The sequence below is a fragment of the Giraffa tippelskirchi genome, chromosome 2 (assembly GCF_054371585.1).
Source record: "Giraffa tippelskirchi isolate mGirTip1 chromosome 2, T2T-mGirTip1v1.2.pri, whole genome shotgun sequence".
NCBI lineage: Eukaryota > Metazoa > Chordata > Mammalia > Artiodactyla > Giraffidae > Giraffa > Giraffa tippelskirchi.
In genome coordinates this window covers 35,311,642-35,330,034 of record NC_137276.1, presented here as the reverse complement: position 1 = coordinate 35,330,034, position 18,393 = coordinate 35,311,642, and the positions used below count along the sequence as shown (strand labels likewise).

Here is an 18,393-nt window from a genome sequence, read left to right as displayed (position 1 = left end):
ACTGGGGCAGAGCTATGAAGAGTTTACGGAATATGGTTGGGAGGGGAAATGGGACAAGGGCCTATAAAAGAGACCTGTTATTATTACCTGCCCCACAGATTTTTCTTAGAGATTCTACTCCTCCAGTCCATGCAGTCTGGGGAGGACTGACTTTATCCTTAACTCCAGAGCTGCACCAATCAAGGCACTGCATCCCTGGGCACCACTGGCTGGCTCAGAGAGGGGCACTCGGCCTCAGACAGGCCAACTCTGGGGTCCAATCTCAGAACCCTGGTTGGAGCCTTTGGGGACTTGCTCTCTCTTCTGAGACCTGCAGGTAGCCCCCTTACCTCCACCAGGGAGTGAGGCCCATGGGTGAAGGCAGAGCAGAGGGGTGGAGGAGATGACCACAGTTTCTAAAGACATCAGTTCAACCTGGGCTCCAGGCGTTCCTTAAGCTAGTCAACCCTGGCCTTTTTAGTAATGTGAACCAATAAATCACATTTTTGGTACAAGCCAGTTTGAGTTGAGTTCTGTAACCCAGAGTCTTATAAATTAAGACCAGGAGGGCCCTGAACCCTCATGGAAGTGCTCCCGAAGGAAGGAAGGCAGATGCTCAAGTTTAAAAGGAAGGTAAGTGGGAAATTGCACCTACATTAATATTTTGTCTCTGGCTAGCTAGTCCAACAGTTCTCTTTATCAGGGGAAGAAATCGGTCTCCCATGACATAAATATATACTTAGGTTGGAGTATGTATTGACACAGGGGGCCTTTTACCAGATCCTTTCCCCAGCTGCCAACATGTCAGGGGAAGAAAAGCTGTGCTCCTTTTACTCCTAACTATACAAATACCTGCCAGAGTTGTGTGACCCTGGGCAAGTATCTGCACCACTGGGGTCTCTGAATCCCCACCTTACCAAGAGGGACCTGGACCCATGACCTCCAAGGTGCTGAGCACCTCCGACCTTTTCTGAGTGTCCACATTAAGACCCATGACATCCCCTCCCCACTGGCGCATTTCAGAACTCACTTTTTTAGCAACAAGACAAAGCTGTTCAGCTGGGAGGTAGTCAAAAGGGAAGACAAATCTCCAGTTAAAGTTCCCTTCGCCATCCAAGGACCTGTAATGGACATCTGTTTTCTGTTTGTTTTCTTCATTGCCAGGAATCCAGCTGAAAAGCAGAAGCAAACAGACTTAGCTTCATGTGATTGACAAGTAATCTAGCCGCAAAATCATGCAGTGATTAGGAGAGTGAAGGGCAGGAGAATTAATGCACTTTTCTTGGGCAGGTTCCAGTTATCTACGGAGCTGGGGAGGCCGGGGGTGGTGATTTATGAAGGGGAGGCACTCTGGTGCATCCAACACAGGTTGTAGCCAAATAAAATAGAATTCCTCTAAAACCAGAGCAGGAAACCCTTTAGACTTCAGTTAACAGGGATAAGGTGAAATTTTCTGGAAAATATCAACAACTTAGCTTCTATTTTGGGAATGGTCAAGCTTGCTGGCTATGATTTTAGTCTAACTATAACTCATTGTTGTCTGTCATCACCGCTGATAGGCTCAATGAATGTGGGTCAAAATTTCAGCATTTCCTTTTCCATATTTTACTTAAGCAAACAAAACAGGCATGACTCAATTAATCTTACAGCTTCCTTTTTAAATTCTTCTTAAATGTACTATGATCACATTAATTGAGACAAGCAAGGGAGATGTAAGCTGCTGCATCCATACTCCTATCTATAAAAATTCACTTCTGCCAACAAGTGAACATCTTAACTTTTGACGTTTGGAAAGTTCTCTTTGGCCTGTGCCTGGCAGACGAGTTAGAGGGATGAATGAGCATGTCTGGGAGGAAGTGTTAACCACATCCGCCAACGATGGGGAAGACTTCTGGTTTGGAACCAGAGGCATATGAGATTTGAGACGGCCAAAGTGGTGGAATGCATGGATCTCAGTACCGACTACACATTAGCATCAACTGGGGCAGCTTTCAGAAATACTGCTGCCTGGACCCCCTAGATAGAGACTGTCAGTAGGAGGCAGGCCTGGCTGTGAACCTGCTCTGCTGTTGACTCTCTGAGCTTCATTTCCCATCTGTAAAATGAGGTTAATGATACGTGCTTCCTTCACATGGTCAGCCTGAGGACAAAATGAGAAAGGCCAGAGTGGGAAGAGGGAGATCCTTAACACATGTTAAGGATCAGCTACTATGAACCAGGTATGAAGCATGCCTTATTTTATTCTTTCCAACTGATAACTAGCTCCATCCCACAGATGAGGAAACTGAGGTTCAGAGAGGATCTACGTCTCATAAATCCCGTAAGGGACAGAATTAAGTATAACCCTCAGGTCTGATTCCTAAGTACAGGACTATTACTCTGCCTCAAAGGACCATGGAGACTAGACAGTCATGTGCTAATACTGGGTCCTATTATTAGTAGTGGTATTAATAGCAGTTGACTGATAATTTTACTTTTTCTCGTCAACTGACTAACCAAATAACTGAGTTGAAATATTCCTTTTGACAGTTAACATTTAAACTTTTGAATTAGCTCAATGAAGAGAGACCACACTCTTTAGCTATGACTGTGGTAGCTTCAGCTTATAACCCAACCCTAATTGGCACCATCATCCTTCCCCAGATGGCTCACCCCTGTAGCTCTTCCCTCTCCTTTCTTATCAATCTTTTCACATTTTAATTTGAAAACAAGGTAAACAACCATTCCTGGTGTATGTACTTGTATGTAATACCCAAGTGTGTATAGTGCTAGGCATGTTATTTGTGCATTATTCATCCTTTCACATACAGTATTTAGGCTTTTCATTCCAAATGTGACATGGCACTTTAAGTTTTTTAATATTTTGGCCACACCATGCAGCACGTGAGATCCCAGTTCACTGACCAGGGATTGAACCCATGCCCCCTGCGCTGGAAGCGTGGAGTCGCAACCACTGGACCACCAGGGAAGTCCTGACACGGTATTTTAGGTTGTGTTTTATTCTTTGATTACCAGTTATCTCTCAGTCCAGTATTACTTGAGTTTGTTTCCCTGATTGGAAAAAAAATGCTTATGATAGTCAAATAAATTTGCATATATATAATTAGCCAGAATTAGTTTTCCTTGGGGAATGGTAATAATATCCTGAAATGAGAAAGAATAATGAAGTACTTGATGAAACATTCCCTGTGTAGAGTGAACCTAAATGACAATAATTATGTCTTTAACAAAGGTTTGATTGAAGGCCACTTGGGATCATAAGTGAAACTATTCTCACTGTATGAATATATTAAATTTCAACAAGTCTTATCTTTTACATATCAAGGAACCAAACTCAATTCATGTGGAATAGCAAGTTTATAGTGTGATTGTTAATTTTATGTGTCAGTGTGACTGGCCATGGGGTGCCCAGATTAAACGTATTTTGGGGTGTGTCTATGAGAATGTTTCTGGATGAGACTAGAATTTAAATCGATGGACTGGGTAAAGTAGATGGCCCTCCCGAATGTAGGTGGCATCATCCAGTCTATTGGGGACCTAAATAGAACCAAAAAACAGAGGAAGGAGGAATTTACCCCCTTTTTCTGTCTCACTGATTGAACCAAGACATCTCAGGTCATCTCCTCCTGACCTTAGACTGGGATATACCAAGGGCTCTCCTGGTTCTGAGGCTTTGAACTCAGGCTGAATGATACCTCCAGCTTTCCTAGGTCTCCAGCTTGCAGGTGACCAGTCGTGGGACTTTTTAGCATTCATAATGAATCTCTCTCTCCCCGTCTTTGTTTCTCTCTTTCCCTCTTTCTGCGTACGCGCACACGCACACGCACACACACACGTCCTTTTTCCTGGAGGATCCTGGTTAATGCACATAGTGTTTTCTATCTGCCAGGTGCTATCCTAAGTGCTTTGAGTAACCCAATCTTCTGAATATTCCAGAGTGGTGGATACTGTCATTATCTCCATTTTACAGATAAGGAATAGTGAGTTTGCTAACTTGCCCACCTAGTAGGGAAACCACCAGATTTCAGTCCAGCTAGTTTGACTCCAGAGTCTGACTTCTTAATCCTTGGGTTCTATATGCATCATCAGTGTATATAATACAAAACTGACACCAACATGGATTATTTGGAATTGAATTATGCAAGTAACAGAATAATGAACACCTATGACAGTTTACACATTGGATGCAGGCACACAGTAAATGTTGGTGGAATAAATGATTTTTAAAAAAAAGCTCTGATGTTTCTTCTTTTCCATGGATGCTAACTTCAGGTAATATATTAAAAAAAAAAAACAACAAACAAACCTTGGGAGCGCTACTTCTGTCTCTAAGGCTAGTTACTCAAACTATCAAAAAGGAATAAAAATGAACTGCATGACTAAAAAGTCTCATAAATAACAAATCTGCTTAATAAACTAAACAAAACTTTTCTTTTCTTATAGGTATCAGATGCCGCTGCTCATAAATAACATCCATACAGGCTTTTCTTTCTGTTCTCTCTCTGTCTCCCTGGAGCTTTCTTCCTAAGCAATGGCAGGCGAGTTCTTTACCACTAGCACCACCTGGGAAGCCCAGTAAGACATAATATCTTCAATAATCAAGATCCTATAATGGAACACTCATGAAGGAGAGTCTGCTTTGTTCTCTGTCAGAGACTCTTGCACGCCAGCCTTACCCTTTCACATAGATGTCGCTCATTTCCTCTCCTGTGATGCTTTTCTCGTCTAGGACAACATCCTTGGTGTTCCAGATAATCACACGCAGGTAGTATCTACGAGAAGCACATTTTGAAGGTGTTTTTTCCTCTCAGGTCCTGAACCAAGACCCCAGTGAGATATAGCAGGGTCTCAAGATCACTTACTTCTTGGCTTTCCGGGGTGTGATGTTGAAAGGAGGGCCTGGTGGCCCCAAATTCTTGGGGAAAACATCCACCCACATCTGAAGTCTTCCCTAAGCCATTCAAAAATGAAAAGAGAAATGAAGTTACATTATGGGTGGTAGAGACTACAATCTTCTTTCACACATCTTCAGTGAAACTAGAGCAGGTCTCCTAATTTATTAGTCCATATGGAAGGCAAGAAAAATGGGGTAAAAGAGCAAATCAAGATGAATCTTATACCTTCAGTGTCACTTAGGCCATCCACCCTCCATTCTCTCCCAGGAGTCTCTACATGTGCCTACTTTATCATAATCTGAGTCTTCCCTGGTTAATAAAATGAGGGGCTTGCCATCACTAACACAACCCCCAACACACATGCTCCCTCTTACAGTGACTCTCAGAACAGTTTTCACACCATCTCTCACCCATCATCAGACTGTCTACTTGCTATCAGTGCCCGTTTTGTGACACCCAAGGGTTTTTCCACTTACCTTGAGAAAATCAAAATAATGTAAAAATGTACTTAATTTTGTAAAAGAAAGACAGCCTGGCACTTTCAAAGGAGAGACTCAACGATAAAAACATGACCATTCACCAAACTGAGGGCTCCCTGCATTGGCTTGCTAGGGCCCACCGCCCGGAAGGGGGCTTCCAGGAACCTGTAGGGTGAAAGCCTGGACTGACACTTGTGCTGCCATCTTGATGAGCTCCCATCACCTCCCTTTATATCTTTGATGGTTACAGACCAGGCCCATTTATCTGACTGGAATATTCTTCCAGACAGCCTAGGAATGCTGTTAACACACTGTATCAACCATACAAACCAATTTAAGTTCCCCAGACTGTTTTTGGATGTTCTGTATACTCTGCCTTCATGACAAAAAGACTGGTCTTTAAGAAGGTTGCCAAGGAAACCACTAGGTTGGCGTCCTAATGCATTGTGATCAAAATGAATTAACTGGGGCTCTTGGAAAGGGATATATTTTACTGTGATCCTTACTCTCTTCCAACTAATCTCGAGGGCTCAAGGGTCTAGCATACATCAAGCACACTGCATAAATTAGCCATCTCCTAATTAGCTGTGTCTCCTAAGACCCAGCCACAGTCTGTCCAATGTGGTAGGTAGAGGTGATGGAAGTATTGGTGGGTGCCCAGGGAGAAATCTTCCTTGCTTTGTTATATCTTAAGACTATTCAGTTGAAAAGTGGGAGGGGAAAGAGGAGGAAGAATGGGTTCTTTGAGGGGAAGGAAGAATAAGAAGAGAAGATATGAAAATAGGGAACAGAATAAGAGTGAGTGACAAAACAGTCTAGTAAGCCCAGCCCACTTGTACTCACTTTTTAAGAGATCATGGTTCTGCTATCCATATCAACAATATTTGCACCCATTATATTAATATTTATTAAAGTGTGATTTCCTAACCATCTGCATCAGAACCTTTCCAGATACTTGTTACAAATTCAGATTCCTGGCCCCACCCCAGACTTACTGAATCTCTGCAGGCATGGTCTGGGAATCTTCATTCTAACAAGCTTCCACATAGACTATTTTATCATTTTCCATGTCTCCCCTTGCTTCTCTGGGAACTGAGCTTCCCCCGTCACTATCCACATGGTGCCTGTGATGATCCATCCTGTGCGTTGTACCCTGTCCTTCTGGCTAGAGCTTAGTGGTCCAGTGGTGGATGAAGGGACCAAGTTAGGGCAACCCATCCTTTCCACATTTGGAAGCAGGTGGGGCTACGTTATAATATACAAAACTCAGAAACCATCCACAATATTCTGACATATGGGAAGGTGCTTACAGGAAAAGTGCAGGCTAAAGGAGACTCAGAAATAGACAAAAGACAGGGCAAGATCCTGGCCCAAGTTTGTTCTGAGTCACTGTCACTCTCCTGTCTGGATTTAGTGAGTCACCTGAAAATTCTTACAATAAATCCCCCTAGTGTATGCGTGTACGTGTGCTCTCAGTCACCTCAATCGTGCCCAACTCTTTGCGACCCCATGGACTGTAGCCCACCAGGCTCCTCTCTCCATGGGATTCTCTAGACAAGAATACTGGAGTCAGTTGCCATTTCCTTCTCCAGGGGATCTTCCTGACCCAGGGATCGAACCTGAATCTCCTAGGTCCCCTGCACTGGCAGGCGGATTCTTTACCCACTAAATTCCAGTCGGGAATGAAGCTAATCTGAGCTTCATTTCTATTTCTCATATAGCTTAAAGTATCCAAAAGAGATAAACGAGGCAAGTCTGTGTCAGCTATTGCCACCACCTTTGGGGTGTGGATATTACATGTTCAAAGGTGGAGAGTGCTTTACCTGGGAGATGTTAGGCTGGAAGCTGCTGTGCAAAGTCCTCGTTTCCACGTGTTCAGGAACCAGCCCCTGAGTCCTGAGGATGTGAAGGGCGAGGCGCTCCTCGGAGGGCCCAAGGTGCTGGTGCAGGATTTTGTTTGCTTCTGCAATATATATATATATTTTTTTAAAAGGACAGTGAAACAGGGACGGGCATCCAGAAACAGTTCAGCCTTGAGGGATTCTCAGCACTTCAGCCCAGACTTTGCAAAACAGTCAGGCAGTGCCAGTGTGTGAACTGCAGCCTGTGAAAGAGTTGTTGATAGAAAGAGCCCCTGACCAGAAGCCTTGCCCAACCAAGTTCATTCCTGACTTGTGGACTGCAAATAGCAAAGAGACCAAAAACACTCCAAACTGTGTAAGAGCAACCCCCATTTATGTTGGTGTCAGGGGCTCATGGCCAGACTCCTGTGCAGTTAGGTGTGGCCACGCAAACAAGGTAGGCTAGACTGTAACATAGGTGGAAGTGACAGGTGTGTCCTTCAAGGTCCAGCTCGTAATACCCTCTCATGTAGGATCACCTCTGTGCACCTTCTCTTCTGAATGCAGAAAACGGTGACCTTAGACACCTGAGGTGACAATGGGCAGAGCTGCAAGATGAAAGAGCCTGCTCCATGAAGGACTGTTTGGGAGAGGGCCACCCACCTGTAGGAGTACCAGTTTTGAATTTATGAGAAATAAACTTCTTTTGTGTTAAACCACTAACATTTTTAAGCTTAACTGTTACAGTAGCTAGCTAGTATCACTGTGGCATTTAAAAAAACATACGAGTCCCAAATTTTCTGTCACTCCTTCCATTGAGAGGTGGGGGTCTAAGTCCTCTCCTTTGAATCTGCAGACTTATTTGACCACTAAAGAAAGGATGCTGTGTGACTTCTAAGGCTAATCATGAAAGACCACACTGGGCTTCCTGGATCACTTGCTCTGAGGGAAGCTGCCCGCCATGTGAGGAGCCTGGGTGCCCAGATAGCACCCTATGGGAAACGCCTGGGTAGGTGCTCTGGTCATCGGTCCCACGCGAGCTCCCAGCCAAGGGCCATCCTGGACATCAAGCCTTCAGGTGACTGCAGCCCCGGCCAACATCTGACAGCAATCAGCTGCCACTCAAGTGAGAAAGTGCCGAGGTGAGCCCTTCCTGAATGGCTAACCCACAAGACCGTGAGCAAAACAAAATGGTTGCTATATGCAGAAAGACTCTAAAGAAGAGTGGATATACATATGTAACTGATTCACTTTGCTGTACAGCAGAAACTAACACAACATTGTAAATCAAATACGCCAATAAACATTTAAAAAAACACAAAATGTTTTTTTTCAGCAGCTAAGTTTTGGGATGATTTGTTATGGGGCCAAAGTAATGGGAAAAACCCTGACTGATACAGCTTTTGGGGGGTGTTGTTTGATTGTTGGGGTAGTTGTCTCCATGAGGCCATGTTGCTTGCCAGTTTATTTCCAATGCCCTTTGCAAGTTCTGATGTAAACAGCATCATTTGTTAAACATCTAATAATCCCTGATATCGACCAAGTCTTCTTTCAGATAGAAAGACAAATACAGTTTCTTACAATGCCAGGAATAAACAGTTGAGGATCAGGAAGCACTTTCATTCCTGTGTATCTTTGTTCAGCTTTCTCTGGATATCCCATGTACCCTCAAAGCCAGCCCCATGCCAGCCCCTCCGGGAAGCCCTCTTCCCTATAAAACACTGAATCATGCCACAACTCTTACGTTCTGTTAAGCTGATTTCAGTCTCTGCCATAATGCAGTTAGATGTTTATGTGTCAGGACAGATTGCATTATAAATTACTGCTCAGGAAAGAGCAAGACCCTAAGTTTGGACATGAGCCAGATGTGAACTTAGCAGATTCTTCAAATCAGCCCCCAGCATCCCTGAGCCTTCTCAGAGAGGGTTGGGAGAATGATGGAATAATATTGGAAGAGAAATTCTTGCACTATCATCTAAGCACTTCTGAGCTAATTATACATCACGTGGAAATAAGTTAATTATCAGAACTTTGTGTTCAGAGCTCAAATAGCTATGACCTAAAAAGGTCAAGTGAAACATAAGACAGACAAGAAAACGTGTCCATTTTGACACCTGCGTGACTGCAAAACTCTAGTATAATGGGGCTTTTGTTAGACAGTCATGTGTATTGAATTCCCTATGGTATTAGGGCACTACTCTGCCCACCCCCTTCCGTAATGCAAACCCAGCAGCATAAATGTGTTGCTATACCTGGCAACCAGCCTGCAATCCATGGCAGTGTGCTTACCAAATTCATCTAGGCTGTAGTTTTTTCCTCCATATCTGATGCTACTTCCGTCCTCGGAAAGAACAGGCGGTGGGAAGCCTTTGAATCTGGCCACATTTTGAAGCAACTGTGTTGGTTTCAATTGATCTCGCCAGGTGTTTACTCCAGAACTGTGAATAATAATGCCACACTTAGAGTTACCACAGGACACACAAGTTCTTCTTAGATTCATACATACACATACTTATAGGCACGTTCACGTAATGGGGGAATGGGGAATGCACTCTAGACACTGGCTTTTGCCTAGAAATCTATTTAGGATTTAGAGACTTAAAATCCACAGTTATTTTGGCCTCAGCCAACTGGTCCTCCCTGTCTCTGACCCTCTGTAAATAATGAGGAGTTCGAGATCACCATAATCATAATAGGCAAACATAAATTAGAAATCACAAGCTATATATCTCATTGGATAATACAGAGAGACACTGTTTAGCACTCAGGGAAGGAGGAACATCACAAAACTGATCAGTTTGTGGGGAGGGGCAGGGAATTCCCACCATCAAACATTGGTAGCTCTCAGTCCCTGGCATCACAGAGGGAGGGATAGAAAGAAGGGGAGGGGAGGGACTGGCTCTCCAGGCTTTGCCACCTGTGCCATCCTCACCGAGCACTGTACTGCCTCAGGGGCCAGTGCGGTACACAGACACCAATGTGAATAGTGCCCCCTGCAGTTGTGCGGTGCTACGGCCCCGCTTCTTCCCAAGTGTTAGTCACTCAGTCATGTCTGACTCTCTCTAACCCCATGGACTGAAGCACACCAGACTCCTCTGTCCATGGTATTCTCCAGGCAAGAATACTGGAGAGGGTAGCCATTCCCTTCCACAGGGGATCTTTACCATCTGAGCCACCAGGGAAGCCCAATTCTCCCTCCTGACTTAAAGGATCTGAGGCTCAATGAAGACAGGCCTGAGGTAGAGCATCAAAGCTTCCCCGGTACTAATGTTAGCTGGAACAGTCAACATTTACATCCAAAGCCACTTACACGCAGTACTGCTCAGGAATGCCGCAGTGGGACCCAAACCGGGAAAGGAATCGGTTTTCTAGATCAATAATCGTTTCTCCTACTTTTTCATCACGGGTAAAGGTGTCATAATCGTAGACAGAAATTTTCAGATCCTTTTCTTGAGGTAAGTAGCAGCTCAGTTCATACATTCTGAATAAATGAAAGTGAGGTTAGAATCGTCATAATCCCCCCTCCGTCCAGGTGTCTTGCACACATCATAGCTCTGCACAGACTCCCTGGGCCATGGGAGGAGGACGTCATGGCCAGGATAGCCAGGTGGATGGTGGCCGACAAGTGGTGCTTGAGAAGTACTACATGTTAGTAATAAGAACAACAACAGAGTATATACTTGCTCAGGAGAAGATCCGGGGCTTTAAGTGCCTAAGGGAAATCCCAGTTTGGCTGCTTACTAGCTGTGGGACCCTAGGGCAACTACTTAACCTCTCTGTGCTCTGTTTTCTCATCTGTAAAATGGGGATAATAATCCCTACTAGCTCATGTTGTTGTAAGGGTCAAGGGAATAAATCTTTAGAAAGCACTTGGTATGAGGGCATTACTCAAAATCCACTAGCAATAATAATAATGTTATTATACATTAAATAATACTTATTGTTAAGAATTATAGTAGTAGTAGTATTATTAGCACACATGCCTATTTCCAGGGCACCCAGGCATCTCTACCCAGCTGGGGATCAGTAACGCACAAGCACTCTGATTTGCAACTCCCTATCTGTGTTGCCTTCTGTGTCTCGATAAGAGGCCACTACACCACAGAACATCCTCGGCTAAAACCCCATGGGAGCATGGGGGTCTGGAGGAAGGTGATGGAAAGCTGCCAAGAAGGCTCCCTCTCTCCTCCGGGGCCCTCTGGCTCTCTGCTGATTCTTGAAGGCTTTCCTATAGTATCCATATGAAAACACAAACCCTTCTGAGAGACCACCAGATAATCAAACAGTAGTTTCTATGGCAGGTGAGCAACGTGGCACCGGTTCTGAGGGGGTGATGACTGTACGGCATGAACTCCAGATGGCGGGGTTTGGCTCTGTACTTGCACACAGAAGGGCGGGTCCCCTAGCAGGTGCTCAACAAACTCTGGACCACGAACTGTGAGAGGCCCCTCGAATCTCTCCTCCCCCCTGTGCCTCTGCCCCTCCTCCTGTCACTCTCGTGTGTGGCCCGGTTCTTGCCAAAGAGCCAGAACTATTAATCTCTGGAATAGAAGGGTGTACATCAGTGGGGTTCTGGAGACAAGCTCCCAGGGGTCTCCTAGACACATCTCAGTGACTTCCCCAGACTTCTGAAGCCAGATGGGGCATGCAGAAGGCAGGCAGCCCAGGAGAGAAGGGGCTGTAATCCTGACTAGACCGTATCCACATGTGCCCCCAAATTCCATTACTGAATCCCACGGGACAGGTAATATGTGTCTGTTGAGAAAAAGAATTCTTTGCTCAAATAAGGCTGAGAACCACTTCTTCTGGTGTTCCTCCGGGCAAATTGAAGGCTCTGAGAAATCCTGCAGTTATCTTAACCCAAGCATCCTGGTTTGATGAAGAAATTGCTTTTCCTTGGAACACCAATTAACATCTTTCTGGCAGACTAACATTCCATTGACTGTGATGTGATAACAATGCCATGCACATAGGAAAGGTTGCTCTTTCCTGAGTCCCTGTCCCAGAATTCCTGAGAGTCTCCGCTGAGAAGAAAGTCACCCAGTAAGACTGAGGCCAGGGCCTGGAGCCTAGGAGGGGGTGCGGAGCTGGGGTCTCCCTGGCTCCACCCTGCTGGATGGAGCCAAGTCTGAGTTTGCCAGGTGGGGATTGGCCACGTGGAGCCTGACGGCATCACTTCCTCCTGAGGCAGCTTGAGCAAGACTTTTTCTGCCACTTAATAAACCTTGTGCGTGGCTTCTCCAAGACAGTGATGTAGGCAGGGCTGCTTTTCTCCCATAAAAGCTGGCTTTCCCTGATTCCCTGTCTCCCTCGCATGGGGCCCTCCTTCCTGCCCTGCATGCCTTTTCCTGTCTAGACCTCAGGGCTGTATGAGCGGAAGAAAAGGAAAACGATCATATTGCCATGCCAGAGGATTATTTCCACTGCCTGGCTCCGGCACATGGCCCCGGGGTGTGCAGCACAGAGGGTGTGTGTGGGGTGGGGGGGGAATGTGTGTGTGTGAGGGGGTGTGTGTGGGGTGTGTGGGGATGTGGTGGGGGTGTGGCTGTGGGTGGTGTATGTGGCTGTGGGTGGTGTGTGTATATGGCTGTGGGTGTCTGTGGGGGGGTGTGTGTACGCCTGTGGGTGGATGTGGGTGTGTGCACACACTCACATGTGAGAGAGGGAAGGAATGTGTAAGGGTACCATCCAACACACATGAGAAGCAGCAGATGGGCAGGATAATATAGCCAGAAATTAAGATACCAGCCACACGTCAAATAAGAACAAGGTGTTCTCCTTCTCAGTAGCGTTCTGGGGAAAAACAACCCTGTGCAAATGTTTTTTGCAAAGAACATTTTTCTACAGGTGATGCGAAAGTTGCTCACTCGTGTCCGACTCTTTGTGACCCCACAGACCATAACTCGCCAGGCTCCTCTGTCCATGGGATTTCCTAGGCAAGAATACTGGAGTGGGTTGCCATTTCCTTCTCCAGGGGATCTTCCCAACCAGAGATCGAACCCTCATCTCCTGCATCAGCAGGCAGATTCTTTACCACTGAGCCACCAGGGAAGCTTGTAATAGTAACTATTATTAAATGTGGAAGGAGTTTAATAGCTAACAAAAGCTGGTCCTCTTTAGAGGTCACTTGGGTTTGCCTTAGCCTCGAGAAGGTTCTGATGAGATCAGTGTAACCATGCAGAAGCAAATGTCAAATGGCAAGAATGAAGATAGTAATGCTATTTCAAGAATCTTCTTGAACAGAAGACAGGGAGCAGGACAGCTGACGCCTTCTCTGTTTTTGGTAACAGAGTCAGTAACACATACACTGGCTCAAAACACTGGAATCAAAGCATCCCAGATAAGAGAGCTCAACAGGATTGGGGTGTGAGAACCACCCTGTCACTCCACGGAAGTCACTGCCTACTTTTCTTGCTAGAAGCCACAAACTCTCTGGACTTCTGGGCCTCCTACCATCCATGTCCTGTTTACCCCTGCCCCTGGGTCTTACAGCAGGTCTCTCAGACTTGGTTTAATTTTCTTCACGGCACTTTTCGCTTTCACAAAATGCTTTTATTTATGTATTTACATATTCATTATCTGCCCCACTGACTTGGATATTTGAATAGTTCATAGACATGGTTTCACAGTTTCTGGGCGTAGAGCAAAGCTTGGCAGTACATATTGCATCCTTAGCATGGAGGCCATGAAGAAAAGAACCACAGAAACGCGTTAGGAAATATCTGTTACCTGCCGAACACCGGGTTGAGCGTGTTGGGGATGTAGTTGTCTCGGTCTTCGATTACTTTTTTGCCCAGTGTTATTTTTATGTAAGGGTCACACTGTGGGGATGAAACAGAGGACAGGTTATGTCACTGTGGGGTGCCAGCTTAAGTCAGTTTCAGGGACAGACTCAGGTGTGACTCCTGATGAGAAGGGGCAGCCTCAGACCAGGTCTGGGTAGTGCTCCCTTTTGGCGCCACGCAGCCAGCATGCCTTTGGAGGAGAGGTGGTGGCCGGGAGCGTGACAAAGCAGTTCTCTGAGGTCACATCTGTAAAATGAGAAGGATGATCCAGAGGCTCCAAAGCCCCTTCCCTTCAAGCTCTTAGGTAAATCCCTGTTGGGACCATCCTCCTGAACAGATTGTTTTGATAGAGTATCTTTCCCCTTGAGAGATAACAGATGCCCAGAAAGAAGGAACATGACAATTATGGTGGTTGATGACTGTAATTATCTTGCTACAGGAGAAGGCCCCACACCCAGACTCTTACCAGGCCATTGTTGTCCTGGGGCTGGAGCTCTAAGCCTCGAACAATGTAAATCCTAACCGTGCATTCCTGTGGGACGCTGTCAGGTAATTCCCGAAACTGCCGGGGAGGGGCCGGCACGCTGGGGTCATCCGACAGTGGGTAGATTCTGAAGGAGCCCTAGGAGAGAGACACACAGATGGAGCCGCAGGGCCCTGGGTGACCGGAGCAGAGGGCTCAGGGCAGTGTATTCCCCCCAGACATGTGGGACAGCCATAGAGGGCTGTGGGATTAGAGGAATAAGGACTGCTTTTGTGAAAGAAAGCTATGGTATGCTTTGTATGTTTCTGATGGGGAAAGTGAATGATGATAAAATAATTAATAGATCACAGGAGAGAAGAAAGGGCAGAACAGAAGCTGGGAGGCCTGGCCAAAACCCAGAGGAGACATGGAAGTGGCTTGGACCAATATGATGGCAAAGGAGGTGGTAGGAGTGAAATTCTGCAAATTTTTTGAAGACAGGAATAAAAATGATTATTTTTTAAACCCAATAAAATACTAAGGTGATTCCCAACCCCCTTTTTTTTTGCATTACTGCATAAACCCCCTTCTACTCCCAGGCAAACTCCTATTCCTCTCTCAGGTCTCAGTTGAAAAGTGTCACTTCTTCCAGGAAGTCTCCCTGACTGCCCCTGGGTTGGATGAGTTTCCTAACATCTTCTTCTAACCCCACTTTCATCCCTATTGCAGCAATGACATCTGCTTCACTGAAAGTGAAAGTCACTCAGTCATGTCTGACTGTTTGTGACCCCATGGACAATGCAGTCCATGGAATTCTCCAGGCCAGAATACTGGAATTGGGTAGCCTTTCCTTTCTCCAGGGGATCTTCCTGACCCAGGAATTGAACCGGCGTCTCCTGCATTGCAGGCAGATTCTTTACCAACTGAGCTATCGGAGCGTCATTACTATTTATTGTCTCACTAGACTGTGAGCTTCCTGAAGGAGGGAAACATTTCTTGTTTGTCACTATCTCCAGGACCTAACATAGGGCTGGGCATGAAGCTGGGGCACAGTAAGTGGTTTTGAATGAGTGAGCCATCAGGTCAGCTTGAGAGGCTTTATATTTTATCTTGAAACCAGTTTATGTACAAGAGAAAGCACTAAAGTTGGGACAGAACTTATGCGTCTTAGGTTCCAGCTACTTTCATTCAGTAGAGCAGCAGGAAGTGAGCACCTACCATGTGCCAGGTACTGGGGGCCCAAAGTGAACTCAAGGAATCCAGTCTGGCACAGGGATGTTAAATAGGTTTGACTCTCAGGCTATCTTCAATCACTGGGGTGGAAGCTCTAATGACAAGGATTTTGAGACCACTTGTAGGGTAAACTGGTCTAGTTGATTAGTAATGTCTGCTATTGAAAGGATTAGAAGTAGCATGGATTTGCTACCTGTAGTTGGAGGGAGGTGCAGTTGTGGAAGCAGATATTTATGATGTGAAAGGCGCTTTACTAGCGGTGGGGACCCAGGGAGCCTGGAGCAGGAGTGAGTCACCCTGCCAGGAGCAATCAGGGAGCACTTCACAAAGAATGTGACATTGGAGCTGGCACTTAAAAGAATGAGTAGGAGTTTGTCAGACCACAGAGCAGGAAGGAAGGACATCCAGGGAATGAAGAAGAGCTTGTCCCAAGGCTCCAAGTTGTGAGAGGACAGCATGTGTTTGGGGCTTGGAGAGGGTGTGGTGGCAGGGGAGACAAGAAGCTTGTGAAAGGCCAGCTCCACCCTAGGGAGGAGTTGAGACTTGACCAAATGGAAACTCAAAAGCGATGCCTTTAAGTGGTCAAGAAACATGATCGGATTTGGTTGTATGGAGGATGGACTGGATCGTGAATGAGAAAGGGAACAAGGACAATGGATTGGGAAGGTGTTGTACTGATGATCCAGCTGAAAGCCTGGGAGGGGGTGGGGGACGTGTGGGGAGGAGTGGGACTTAGAGAGGCTGACTCTACAAGATTCAAGGCTGGTTGGCATCAGCAGGAAGACTGGCTTTGAGGATTCTGCCCCTAATCTCACTGCCCTTTTCCTTGTTAGCATTTCCAAGCATCCTTCAGGTGTCAGAGGATAGGTCCCTGACCCAGAGACTGGTGGTCTTTTATCCTAGGTCTATAAAGAAAATAAAGATGGATTTTAAACAGGATAGACACACATTTTACTCACCTTAAACTCCCCTACCACAGAAGGATCTTCATTCTCGTCTGATTTGCCTCGAAACAGCTTGAAAGTATCTGAGAAGTCTGTCAGGCCCTCGAATTCCTCCACATCCTCTAGTTCACAATCATATATCTGCAAACCATCAACAGATTCTTAATTTCTCATTATAACACAGGTGGGATCTAAAATCAAAATGACTAACAATACCAAATGCACACAAGATGTGGATGGGGCAACTGGAACTCTCACATTGCCAGCTGGAGTGCATAATGATACAAACACTTTGGCAAAGTGTCTGACAATCTAAAGTTAAATATCCAGCTACATTATGATACAGAAGTTGAATTCCTCAGTGTTCATCCAAGAGACATGAAAACATGTCTGCATGGTATAAGAATGTCCACAGCAGCTTCATCATCAGAGAATGGATAAACAAGTCATGATACATCCATACAATGGAATATGACTCAGCAATAAAAAGGGGCAAACTACTGATATACATGACAACATGATTTATCTCAAAACTACTGTCTTGGGCTATAGAAGCCACACATACACACACACAAATACATATTGTATGAGTCCACTTATATGCAGTATGAAAACAGGCAAAACTGATCTGTGATGATGAAATCAGATCAGCTGTCTAAGAGGGTTGGAAGGTTGTTAGGAATTGACTGGAAAGGGGTACACAAAGGAGTTTTCTGGGAAGATGGGAATATTTGTTGCCTTGTTTTGGTAGTGGTTTATGTAGGTATATATATATAATCATAACTCACTGAATGAATTACTTTATTGTATGTAAATTATACCTTGATAAAGAGCTAGAAGAGGAGGAGAAGCAAGGAAGGAAAGAGGGAGAGACAGAGGATGGACTGTGGGGCTGATCCAGACTAGTTTATTTCTCTAAATGAGAGGTTCTTCACATACTGGTGTTTCTTAAGCTACATTGAGATGTTATGACAATCACATGAAAGAATGTGGATTTTTCCACTTTGATGGAGAAAAAAATTTTTTTAACTTTTAATTTTGTATTGGTGCTATGACCAACTAATAATGTTGTGATAGTTTCAGGTGAACAGCAAAGGGACTCAGCCACACATATACATGTATCCGTTCTCCCCCCAAACTCCCCTTCCATCCAAGATGCCACATAACACTGAGCAGAGTTCCATGTGAGATAATTATTTTAATGGCCTGATATTTCTCTTTTTAAAGTTTATCTTTCTGCTATGCATTGTTCTGAAAATGTTAGCCTTTGCTTTAGCTTTACTACTGGAAAACTGAATAAAGAACTAGAAAACTCAAACCCTTAACAGAAAGATCATCCATAACCAGATCTGCCTAGTTCAAAAGCTCATCTCCCTCCTGGACACACAGTTGTGATTGTATGCTGCATGCATGTAAAAGAATCAACTGCTCAGCTAGTGAAACTGATGCCCAGAATGGAGGACAGAATGAAGCATGCTGATACTTCATGCTGTTTTGCAAGAGCACCATGACTTCTAAGGTCTCCCTTGGTCAAATTGGACAGCCGTTTACGGGCCTAATTAGTGCAGTGCCAACCCAATCCCAACCCTCACTCAGCCAGATATCCCCAAGCCCCAAAGTGGCAGTCACAAAAACCATAAATCAACAGCTGTTCTCAAGCCCTGTAAATCTCAGCAAAGCCAAAATCCATCACAAGACGGCTCCCCCAGAGGTGATCCTGGCCGCTCCCCCTCAGCCCCCCACCATCAGACCTTTCAGGCTTTCACTCAGCTCT

At 45.3% G+C, this 18,393-nt stretch overlaps 1 protein-coding gene across 5 annotated transcripts in view; it reads right to left on the bottom strand.

Annotated features, from left to right (window-relative positions):
* The window catches only part of MYOF (myoferlin), a 176,378-nt gene that overhangs the window by 9,876 nt on the left and 148,109 nt on the right, over positions 1–18,393 (bottom strand). For all 5 annotated transcript variants that reach the window (XM_081554035.1, XM_081554046.1, XM_081554058.1 and 2 more), the window contains 9 exons: positions 16,635–16,760; positions 14,446–14,601; positions 13,924–14,015; positions 10,505–10,675; positions 9,484–9,632; positions 7,177–7,316; positions 4,842–4,930; positions 4,656–4,751; positions 1,010–1,151 (listed from right to left, as the gene is read on the bottom strand). In XM_081554035.1, the coding sequence (XP_081410161.1) occupies positions 1,010–1,151; positions 4,656–4,751; positions 4,842–4,930; positions 7,177–7,316; positions 9,484–9,632; positions 10,505–10,675; positions 13,924–14,015; positions 14,446–14,601; positions 16,635–16,760 (1,161 nt within the window). The remainder of the gene's footprint in view (positions 1–1,009; positions 1,152–4,655; positions 4,752–4,841; positions 4,931–7,176; positions 7,317–9,483; positions 9,633–10,504; positions 10,676–13,923; positions 14,016–14,445; positions 14,602–16,634; positions 16,761–18,393) is intronic.